We start from the raw sequence: 10,051 nt of genomic DNA, 5'->3' as shown, positions 1-10,051 counted from the left end.
ACATATAAGTGAAAGAGACTAATAACTTCAATTCAAATTCTTTTGATGACTATAATAAAAAATAGTTTACATTTTTATGATTATCAGTTATCACCCATTCCTTTTTTTTTTTTTTTTAATAGAAATCAAGAATACATACTCTCCATGGCCAATACAAAAGAAGTGCAAATTAAACTAGAAAACAAAAAAAAATCTTGAAAAAACCTCTTTATAACTGTCCATATGCAAACCAGGTATCGCCCTCACCATGCCCATGCATATATATTGGTGTAACTGAGATTGATCAATACAATGAATAGCACGGCAAGTATTGTGGATAATAGGAACTGTAATACGGCGAAAACCACTCCGGCTGCGGCACTTCTTCTACGACACTACTGCTGCTATTATTATCCGCCGTACTCGTCTCCTCACTGACTACTTTATCCACACTGATCAGCTCAGCCGAACCCAGCTTCTTCCTCAACCGATTTGTCATCTCAACCGCATCGACTTCTCCGATCACCATTATCTCCTCCATGCTTTCACCTTGCACCGTGATTGATCCCACGCCTACATAACAGATCAGATCGATCAGATTACACAAGTAAACTCCTTGACACAATTCAGATCTATATATAGTTAGCTAGTCAGGTCGGATTTCTAGGGTTTAAACTGCAGAAGAAATTTCAATTCATACATACCTTCTAGTTTCGCGACTATTTTCATAGCTTTGGCGCGGATCTTCTCGGCATTTAGGTTGGGGATTCTGACCACTATTTTCTGTTGCAAAACCAAATACACATACGTAGTAAGCATTATATTGCATATATATGTGTATATATACACACACGCATACACAATTTTCTAATTTGAAAACGTAGAGTACGTACCTGCTTCATATTGGGAATGGAACAGTGTTTGTTGCCTACTGTTCGATGATTCTGTGTTTGGTTTAGTTTGTTATGTAAAGTAGTGATGTATATATGATAATGAAGATGAATGGGGTTTTGATGTGAGTGATACGTTAACGTAATATCTCACTTTATATATATGCCCGCACACAGACACGCGGCGGGATTTGAAAGGGCACGCCGCGTTAATGTTCGTTAGGACAGTTGACGTGGTCTGTATATATGACTGCGTCATCTATCTTCAGTTCCTAGGACCAACATTTACACGTAAAGTAATTTAACTTTTTAAGACTATTTCTTATTCATACATGAGATCCGTGCAGTGGTAGGTTTTTCTATTAACTAAGGATGAAAACGACGAAATTTCTAACTCCCAAAGACTCATATATATTTTGGCCTTATAAAATTTGTAGAAGAGTTAAATCATAGTGCCTAAGTGAATTTTTAAGTGCAAGGATTAATAATACTTGGGTGCCCACAAAGATCAGAATCACTCCTATTTGGTGTCACAGGTTAAAGAGTCACCCTCATAAAAGGGTGAAATTAAACTCCTATTTAGCCTGTCTAGGTTCATTCGTGCGTTTTTGGGTGTAATTTGTCACCCGAAAATCAACTAATAAGTTACTTGTGATTCTGATTTTGCATTAACTCTACTATCCTTTCGTTAGGATATATATCACCAAATGAGTTCACAACTCTTACTTCGGTTCCCTTTTTGGCATCGAGTAATCATTTCCTGTTATGTATATAACCTACTTCTCAATGAAAACATGAATATATATTCAAATTCAAAAGACTAGTCCAGTAGATGATAGGATCTTACAAATTTAAACACCTATCCACAATTTCTCGAGGAGCAATATGTCTTAGCTAGCTAGGATTGTATCGCACTTTCATTTTGTGCCCTTCTTTTGACATCTAGTAGGCTTTTCTTGTCAAGCACCCACTTTTTAATAAAAACACAAATATACATTCAAATTAACTCAATAGAAGAATCAATCCCAAACTACTAATCTAGTATATGAAAATTAGAATCTTTTAAACTTAAACAACACCGTATACTGTAATTTTTTTGTGGAGAAATGTGTTCTATTGCTCAATTTTTAAATTAAGTTCAAAATTGGGATTGGGGATCAAATTTCTTTCAGTACTTGGGCAACAAGGGTATGGAAAAAATATCTAAAGACCTTGTGGTCTAGTGGCACTCGGTGTTTAGGTTAACACTCTCACATGGATGATGGGAGTGGGTTCGAGCCTCAGTGGAGTAAACTGTTGCCGGTTGACACTCTCACATGATATATAATATGATATATGATATTTTAAGTATTGAACTATTGATAGTCAGAAAGTATATTTGATTAGGTAGTTAAGTGTGTAAAGTTCGGAAGGTAAGCACACGCAGTCAGAAATGCTTGTTAAGTACGTTTCATTATAAACAATAATTAAGCTTAATCATCACAAACTTCGTTCCTTAGCTTGTTAAGTTACATATATATAATAACTCTACGCTATTTATTCCAATTAAATTCCACAAAAGCAACTAACTGCTACCCATTATTTCATGTCATAAAGTCAATGCTGTCGTATGTGAAGCTCTGATCTAGCTTTCAAACTCTGTATTACTTGGTTGTAAAGTTTTGCAAAGAAGTCAACTATAATTACTCTCTCAAGTCTTAAACACTGAAATTATTTTTAGTATATATAATTTTTTTTTCTGACTTTTGGTCCCTTGAGTTCTTCCACATTTACTTTTTGACTATCAAATTTTTTTAAAAATATTTAGTGCATTACTATTAATTTCATTTGATCATTCTGATTACTCCGTATTTTCCAAGCTAATTCTATACAATTTTCATCAATACCTACCACCCCATGACATATATTCCATTGCACAATCTAATTATATGCTGCTCAAATTCAAATAAATCACAATGCTGTTATGTGAGAGAATTTAGGTGAGATTAATTTGAGTTTATAATTTATTTTAAATTACAAATAAACTATAAGCTCTATTTGATAAAACATATAGAGTTTAAAATAATATTTTATTTTAAAACACTACTTTAAATAACATTTCAAAATAAGCTAATAACTACTAATTTTTAAGCTATCTTATAAGTTAAGTTTGCTAGAGCTAAGAAACTTGATGTTTGATAATCATGCCTTAAATGTTTTTAAAAAAAAGTCAATGGCCAATTGTGAAATATGTATCATGGTTGATGGACCAAAAGTGAAAAATATATATATATATATATAACGAAATATCCAAAAAGGACTTCAAGTCAAGTAAAACTTTTACTTTGCCACTCTTTTTTATAATCTTGCAATTTTCACCCCTCCGGTCTTTGGTTTTTTCATTTATATCCCCTTAGTATTTTCTTCTCTTGACAATATCATACTCCGTACGAACTTTGCACTAGGAAGGTGTCACCGGAGCTGCAAAACGCGACTATGGCGGCCGAAGTAGCTGAGAAGAAGCCTACATTCTTCGTCGCCGTCCACGTCGGCGCTGGATACCACGCGCCGTCCAATGAGAAAGCACTCCGATTCGCCATGAAACGCGCATGCCTCGCCGCCGCTTCCGTTTTGCGAAAGGTCTGTCTTCGCCTTTTGCTAAATTAAAAATTGAATTTCGTTGCGCATTCTCTTTTGGTTTTTTTCTTCCGTTTCTTCTCTGTTTCCTTTCTCTGACTCTTGATTTTGATTTCAGGGCCCTGGTGGATGTATAGATGCTGTTACGGCAGCAGTGCAAGTGTTAGAGGTAAACTATGGTTTAAGAGTTTGATAACGATTCTCAATAAAATAAAACATCAAATTATGTTTGAACTATTGGTTTATACAAGCTAAATGCTGTTTTACCAAAGATGTACTGTAAAGATTGTGCTTATGTATAGAATTTCAGCTGACTTAAAGTTTGATTACTAATGTAATGTCATATAGCATTGTGCATTTCTAGAGCCAGATTCTGTTAATGGTTATCAGATTGCAAATAAGTAGTAAATTGCATATGTAGTGTTTGGTAGAAAGGACAGCATTTCAGAAACTCCTCAAAATTCAAAAAGATAAAACTTTGCATTATTTGAGTTGGTAAAATAATATGAATTCTAGTGGGGTTATTTGAATTTACTAATATGTAGACAGTAGACACATACAAAATTTGACTTGTGGAAAGTTAAACAATAAAAACTTTTGGTGCTTGATGGTATTGTATGATGGCTTATTTATTGCAAAATATGTTAACCTATATAGAATGCATGCGTACCTAATCTTGATATATCCAAAAACTATTTCTATAATCTTTCTGCAACTAATAGGTTATGTTAGATCTATTTTTTCTTTTGACAAGTGGGATCCTAAAGATTTGATGAATAGTTGCGACATCCACTTTCAGGATGATCCACATACTAATGCTGGACGAGGTTCAAATTTGACTGAGGATGGTCATGTGGAGTGTGATGCAAGTATCATGGATGGTGATTCTGGAGCATTTGGTGCTGTGGGTGCAGTGCCAGGTATGCTCATACCAATATTGTACTTATAAAAAAAATTGCAATTCATGTATTGGGCTTTAAAATGTTTACTTTCACTTGTAATCATTATACGTCTTTTGTGAAGTTATTATTATCAGGTGTTAGAAATGCCATCCAAATTGCTGCATTATTAGCTAAGGAGCAGATCTGTGGTTCAACTCTGCTAGGACGTATACCCCCCATGTATAACTACTCTTTCAATGAACCATGAAGAACTCTTGTTGCATTTCATAAAATAAATCTAGTTCTCATTTGTTGTCTAAATGTGTTCTGAAGGAGCTTCCCTACCTTCTGTAGGTTTTTGGTTGGTGAAGGGGCTCGAGCATGGGCAAAATCCAAAGCTGTTGCTTTACCAGAAACAATAGCAGAAGCTGATGAGGTATTATTCCCCTTTCCAGTAATGTCTATATGAACACTGTCAGGTTTTTCTCCGTACATGCTAACTTGGTTGTTACATAACATGGAGCAAGTTAAAATCATATTCCTTCTGTTGTTGAGACAGTGGCTTGTGACAGAGAGGACCAGAAACCTCTGGAAAAAATATAAAGGAATGCTTGATGGAGCCAAAGCTGTTAATGATGTTTCTTCTGCAACAGCCAATTCTGTGAAAACGTGTGCAGTATCAGGTATAAAGCTGGCATTAGTTTTTGAGGTTGTTTTGACTTGAATGGAATATAATTCTGTGGAAACTTGTGCTGTATAAGGCTATAAGCCTATAATGCTATATTATAATTCCAGTTTTATGAATGGATTTGCTGTCTAACAAACAAGTCTGCATGTTTTGCTCTATAAATATAAGCTCAAATGTGTGACAAATCAAATGGAAGCAGAGATGTTGACCAGTCTTCCTCGCAAAATGCCCTAGATGAGAACTGCATTAGTGACACTATCGGAGTTATTTGTGTTGACTCAGAAGGGCACATGGCATGTGGGGCTTCAAGTGGCGGTATTGCCCTGAAGGTGATGATTCCAAACTCACTACTTGCTAGATACATATACAATTACACAGGATTCTGGTTTTAACTGGTCTGTGCCAGAAGTCTCCTCATTTTTTTATCTGTTATGTCGAATAATCTATATGCTCTTTTGGAATATCTATTTGCATTTCTAATGTAGAAGTTTTCCTTTATACTTTGAACATCTATTCACATTTTTCTTTTAAATTCTATCATCGCGCTTTTTTGGTGTCTCCATATTTCGTAGTATTTTCTTCTGAAAATTTGACTCTGCTGTCTTCAATAGCTTTGTTATTTTTGGAAAATGTAAGGAACTACTGCACTTATTTCTTTAGATTTTGTATATGGATATAAACCTATTTGTTTTCAGAAAGTTAATTTCAAAGTTTGGCCCTATTGATTTTTTCTCTTCAAATCCACAACAGGTCAGTGGACGTGTTGGTTTAGCAGCAATGTATGGTTCTGGTTGTTGGGCATCCTCAAAGGGACCGTTTGGAGCTCCTTTTATAGTTGGTTGCTGTGTTAGCGGTGCTGGAGAGCACTTAATGAGAGGATTTGCTGCTCGGGAATGTTGTGTATCATTATCAATGTATGTTTTGCCTCTGATCACTTTTAGACTACTTTTAGGAAAATGGATTAATTTGAACCAGCAGAAATCAATCTTACTTCTCTTTGTTTGCCCAAGATTGGAACTTCACCCGATTCTCTTTTTGACAGATCGCAAGCTGCACCAGCATCTGCCTGCTCAAAAGTTCTACGTTCTGTCAATCAAGAAAGCAGTAAATATAGCACTGAAAAAAGTGCTGGAATTTTAGTAGTTCAAGCTGAGGCTCCTCGAACGGTGAGTTACTATTGCCAAATTTTATTGTCCTTTCCTCTCTCCCCACTCTTTCTTTGTTAATATCGACTCAAAGCCTTTTGTACTCACACCTACTGATTGCACTTAAGGATGCTACTGGAAACTCACCATTTCTGCAAGCCGTTGAGATCGCAGCTGCTTTTTCTTCCTTGTCTTTTGGAATTGGGTATGTTGGAAGCTCAATGGAGAAACCTAAGGTATCATCACTTCTCTACTTCCATACTTGGCATGCACAAATATACTCTCGCCAATGCACTTAATGGACTTTTATGGTGGACAAAATCATTGCACAACTACCAAAAGTTGTATTCTGCATTATACGCTTATACTCATATAGGTCAACAAAACCATAATTAGTTGAGAGCCTAAATGCACTTAAGCATTGATCATTTGATCAAAGCAATAATCATGTTATTTCTTCTTGTTTTCTTGTTCTTTCTCTGGGAAAAAGAATTCAGCTTTCACAGATAATGGTTGCGCTTAAGTTCTGATTATTCAAACTCATAATATACGATTCCTCTTCCTCCTGAACAGGTTTCTATCCTTAGAAGTACAAGCAAGCAGAGCAAAACTGGGGTAGATGAGTTTGCAGCTCGAATTAAACTTGTAGCGTAAAAATGTGCAGGTGAATTGCTGTTTAGGTTTGCTTATTACAGAACTATAGCCCAGTTCCAAATTGTACTCGAACAATATTTTATATCTTTTAAAGACATTTGTTATAATTAATTTATTACGTTTTGACTTAGTTAAGCAAATAAAAATACTGCAAAGTACTTTTTCAATCAAGTCATTTTGCATGTAATCAGCTATCAGTTAACAGTTAATTTATCAAACACTTTCTACAACCAACTAATTATATTAACTAGTTAAACCCACTAACCAACCAGCTAACTATTTATCAAATACCCGCTTAGTCACAAAGGCCCATTGTTATAGAAGTCAATAATATTGTGAAACACACCAGAGAAGTGACCTGTATATTTACTCAACTGTGAAAAGAATAATAATTCCACAAATTGTACATATATATATTTTATTACAGCCTGAAATTCTATGTAGCTGTTTAAATCACACACATTTTTTCTCATATATCATTCAAAATTTCAACATGACCAGTCACACCGAGTGTGACAGTTGATGAATTTGATGGCTGTGATGCAAGTTGGTTCTTGGGTCTCCAGTTTACAACCCATCCAGATTATTTGCACTTGATGTTAGACCTAGCCAGTGAAGTAATGTCAAAATCTCATTTCAAGTTGTGAATTCGCTTTGCTGATATTAGTGTGTTGGAGAGAAGCATAGCTATAGTCATTGGCCCAACTCCTCCAGGAACCGGAGTAATAGCTGAAGCAACCTTGCTGGCCTCCTCGTAGCAAACATCCCCTACAAGTCGATAGCCTCGGGGATTTGTAGTGTCCTGTCAGGCACAAAAGGTTTGGTTATGTAATGAAAATGAGGTGGTGACTGGTAAGTCACCACTATCCTTAATCAAATAGCTACAATGAACCAACTGATCAATTCTCACGAGATGACAAATGCTAATGTTGTGTGCATGTGTGAGAGTATAAAAAATTAAGAGATTTTCCATACCTCAACTGGATTAATTCCAACGTCAATGATAACTGCGCCAGGCTTGATCCAGCTACCTCGGACCATGTTTGGCTGCCCCACGGCTGCAATTATGATATCCGCTTGTTTTGTAATTTCCTCAGGGTCCTTTGTTCTGGAATGCACGATACTGACAGTAGCATCTTCCCTCTACAAGCAAAAACGCTCAAGGTGATAACGTTAGAAAGGTTCAATATTGAACCACCGGAATATAGGGGAACGTTTGAGAAGGAAAGCTGAGTCTACAAAATGAAAAGATTCTTTGTTGGCAGAATATTTTACTTGCAGAAGCAGAGCAGCAGGCATTCCAACAATATTACTCCGGCCAATGACAACAGCTCGTTTTCCCTTGATTCCAATATCATACCTATGCAGCAACTCGATGCATCCCTTTGGCGTGCAGGGAACAAACAATGGTTCTCTACCCCGCATGGCCAGACGACCAATGTTCAATGGGTGGAATCCATCAACATCCTTCTCAATGCAAACAGCATTCAAAATGTTCTGCTCATTCATATGCTGATGACGAAGACCCAAGATTCATTTGAGATGACCACTCAATAAATCAATACATAAATTACCCAAAAATCAGAAGGAATATATGAAAAGTTTATTTAGCCATGTCTATAACTATAACAAAAAATATATATCATACACAGGGCATACAAGGAGTTTAAGAATAGAAAACTATGCAACACTCCATGAATATTATCCGGTAAAGATATCATAGCTTACCGAAGGTAGAGGCAACTGAACAAGAATGCCATGAACTGAGGGATCATCATTGAAGCTGGAAATATGCTTAAGCACTTCCTCTTCCGTTGAATTTTCAGGTAAGCACACTTCGTATGACTTGATCCCCACAGCTTCACACGCCTTTTTCTTGTTGCGCACATAAGTTGCAGAATCCTTCCTTTCCCCAACCAGGATAACTGCCAGACCAGGGACAACTCCTATAGCATCCTTCATCTCCGCTATTTCAGCACATATTTCTTCTTTGATTTCTTTCGAGACCTTTTTCCCATCAATAACATTGAAAGAGGACTCAGCCGTCACTGAAGCTATCAATCCCAACAGCAAAATGTAAGAGGCCAAAATAAGGTCTCAATTCACGAGAGAACAACAAGTAGGGAAATGCTAGACAATAGACATAGCAACTTAGAAGCTTTTGAAATTCGATGCCTATCTTCCCTTACTTGGTAATAGAAAGATGCAAATTGAATAAAGGTTTACTATCTATTGTCCGAAATGCTTCTCCAAACAATTTAATCAGATAAGTCCAATGAATTTTCATTCATCAGCTGAACTTAACCTAACCGATTGAGATTGCACTCAACCGATCATAACAAATAATTCGAGAACAAATTCTATCTAATAACAATTAGCTTATTCTAATGATTCATGCACAATAACAATTAGTAGAGTTTTAATTCAGGCGCCAAAACAAAGATACAACTCATACATACAACTAAACTACTGCATATTAAAAAAGCGGGAAAAAAAAGTGTATAGTTTCATGTATTTACCGGTAACGGCGGATGAGCAGCAAAAAGCGGTGGCGGAGTTCGAAGAAGAAATTGAATCTCTGTGAGTGGTGATCGTCCTCCGGAAAGTGGAGCCAAGCTGGAAATGAAGGCGGCCGGGATTTCTAAACGGAAGGACTCTAGCTGACACGGCAGCGGTTGACGACGGAGAGGAGTCGGTGAACCTCATCATCTTCATGAGAGCCATGGAGGACGTCGTCGTTGCGGCCATTGTCCTGTGAGCAACGAGAAGACGGGAAAGATGCTTCAGTGACAGACCTATGCTTGCAAGCTTTTGTTAAATGGTGTCACCATTTCACCATGGCTTCTAGTTAGGGTTTTAGAGCATAAATGACAACGTAGCCCAGGACAAACTGCCGGCCCATGTACACTAATTCTTGGGTTCTATGTGTAATTAAATTACCTTGTATGTGAATTGATATGGCATTATTCTATATATCAATCAGGACCATGGTCCACGTTACAATTGTTAATTGCTGACACATTCTACGATATACATTCTACGTAAACAAATAATTTGATAATTGCTGACACATGATATGATAGCTACATATGTGTTAATTAAAGATACAGAATAATTACTGGCACATAATATGATAGTTACAACTTATAAATACAAAAACTATCAACTACAAGTACAGAATATGTCAACTATATATAC

The 10,051-nt window shown here is 36.4% G+C and overlaps 3 protein-coding genes across 5 annotated transcripts; 1 reads left to right on the top strand and 2 right to left on the bottom strand.

The window, feature by feature from the left end:
* Positions 1-9: 9 nt before the first annotated feature.
* LOC116017550 (heavy metal-associated isoprenylated plant protein 16-like) lies at positions 10-986 on the bottom strand. The gene is made up of 3 exons (XM_031258162.1): positions 873-986; positions 684-762; positions 10-552 (listed from the first exon to the last, which is right to left on the bottom strand). The coding sequence occupies exons 1-3, from the start codon at positions 879-881 to the stop codon at positions 284-286; spliced, it is 357 nt and encodes a 118-aa protein (XP_031114022.1). The 5' UTR covers positions 882-986; the 3' UTR covers positions 10-283.
* A 2,323-nt stretch (positions 987-3,309) lies between these two features.
* LOC116017010 (putative threonine aspartase) lies at positions 3,310-6,983 on the top strand. 2 transcript variants are annotated; one of them, XM_031257505.1, is made up of 11 exons: positions 3,310-3,488; positions 3,604-3,654; positions 4,285-4,405; positions 4,522-4,606; positions 4,721-4,802; positions 4,926-5,049; positions 5,223-5,383; positions 5,805-5,968; positions 6,097-6,220; positions 6,328-6,435; positions 6,773-6,983. In XM_031257505.1, the coding sequence occupies exons 1-11, from the start codon at positions 3,345-3,347 to the stop codon at positions 6,851-6,853; spliced, it is 1,245 nt and encodes a 414-aa protein (XP_031113365.1). In that variant the 5' UTR covers positions 3,310-3,344; the 3' UTR covers positions 6,854-6,983. The 2 variants fall into 2 exon arrangements, with proteins under 2 accessions (XP_031113365.1, XP_031113367.1); XM_031257507.1 differs by having other exon boundaries at positions 3,411-3,488; positions 4,509-4,606.
* Positions 6,984-7,184: 201 nt separating this feature from the next.
* On the bottom strand, positions 7,185-9,729 carry LOC116014834 (bifunctional protein FolD 4, chloroplastic-like). 2 transcript variants are annotated; one of them, XM_031254791.1, is made up of 5 exons: positions 9,373-9,729; positions 8,582-8,901; positions 8,129-8,365; positions 7,829-7,996; positions 7,185-7,655 (listed from the first exon to the last, which is right to left on the bottom strand). In XM_031254791.1, exons 1-5 carry the CDS (start codon positions 9,599-9,601, stop codon positions 7,485-7,487), a joined length of 1,125 nt encoding a protein of 374 aa, XP_031110651.1. In that variant the 5' UTR covers positions 9,602-9,729; the 3' UTR covers positions 7,185-7,484. The 2 variants fall into 2 exon arrangements, with proteins under 2 accessions (XP_031110651.1, XP_031110650.1); XM_031254790.1 differs by having other exon boundaries at positions 8,582-8,907; positions 9,373-9,728.
* Between the last annotated feature and the right edge of the window lie 322 nt (positions 9,730-10,051).

Source organism: Ipomoea triloba, chromosome 4 (genome assembly GCF_003576645.1).
Source record: "Ipomoea triloba cultivar NCNSP0323 chromosome 4, ASM357664v1".
In the NCBI taxonomy this organism is placed as follows: Eukaryota; Viridiplantae; Streptophyta; class Magnoliopsida; order Solanales; family Convolvulaceae; genus Ipomoea; species Ipomoea triloba.
This window is presented reverse-complemented; position numbering and strand designations above follow the sequence as displayed.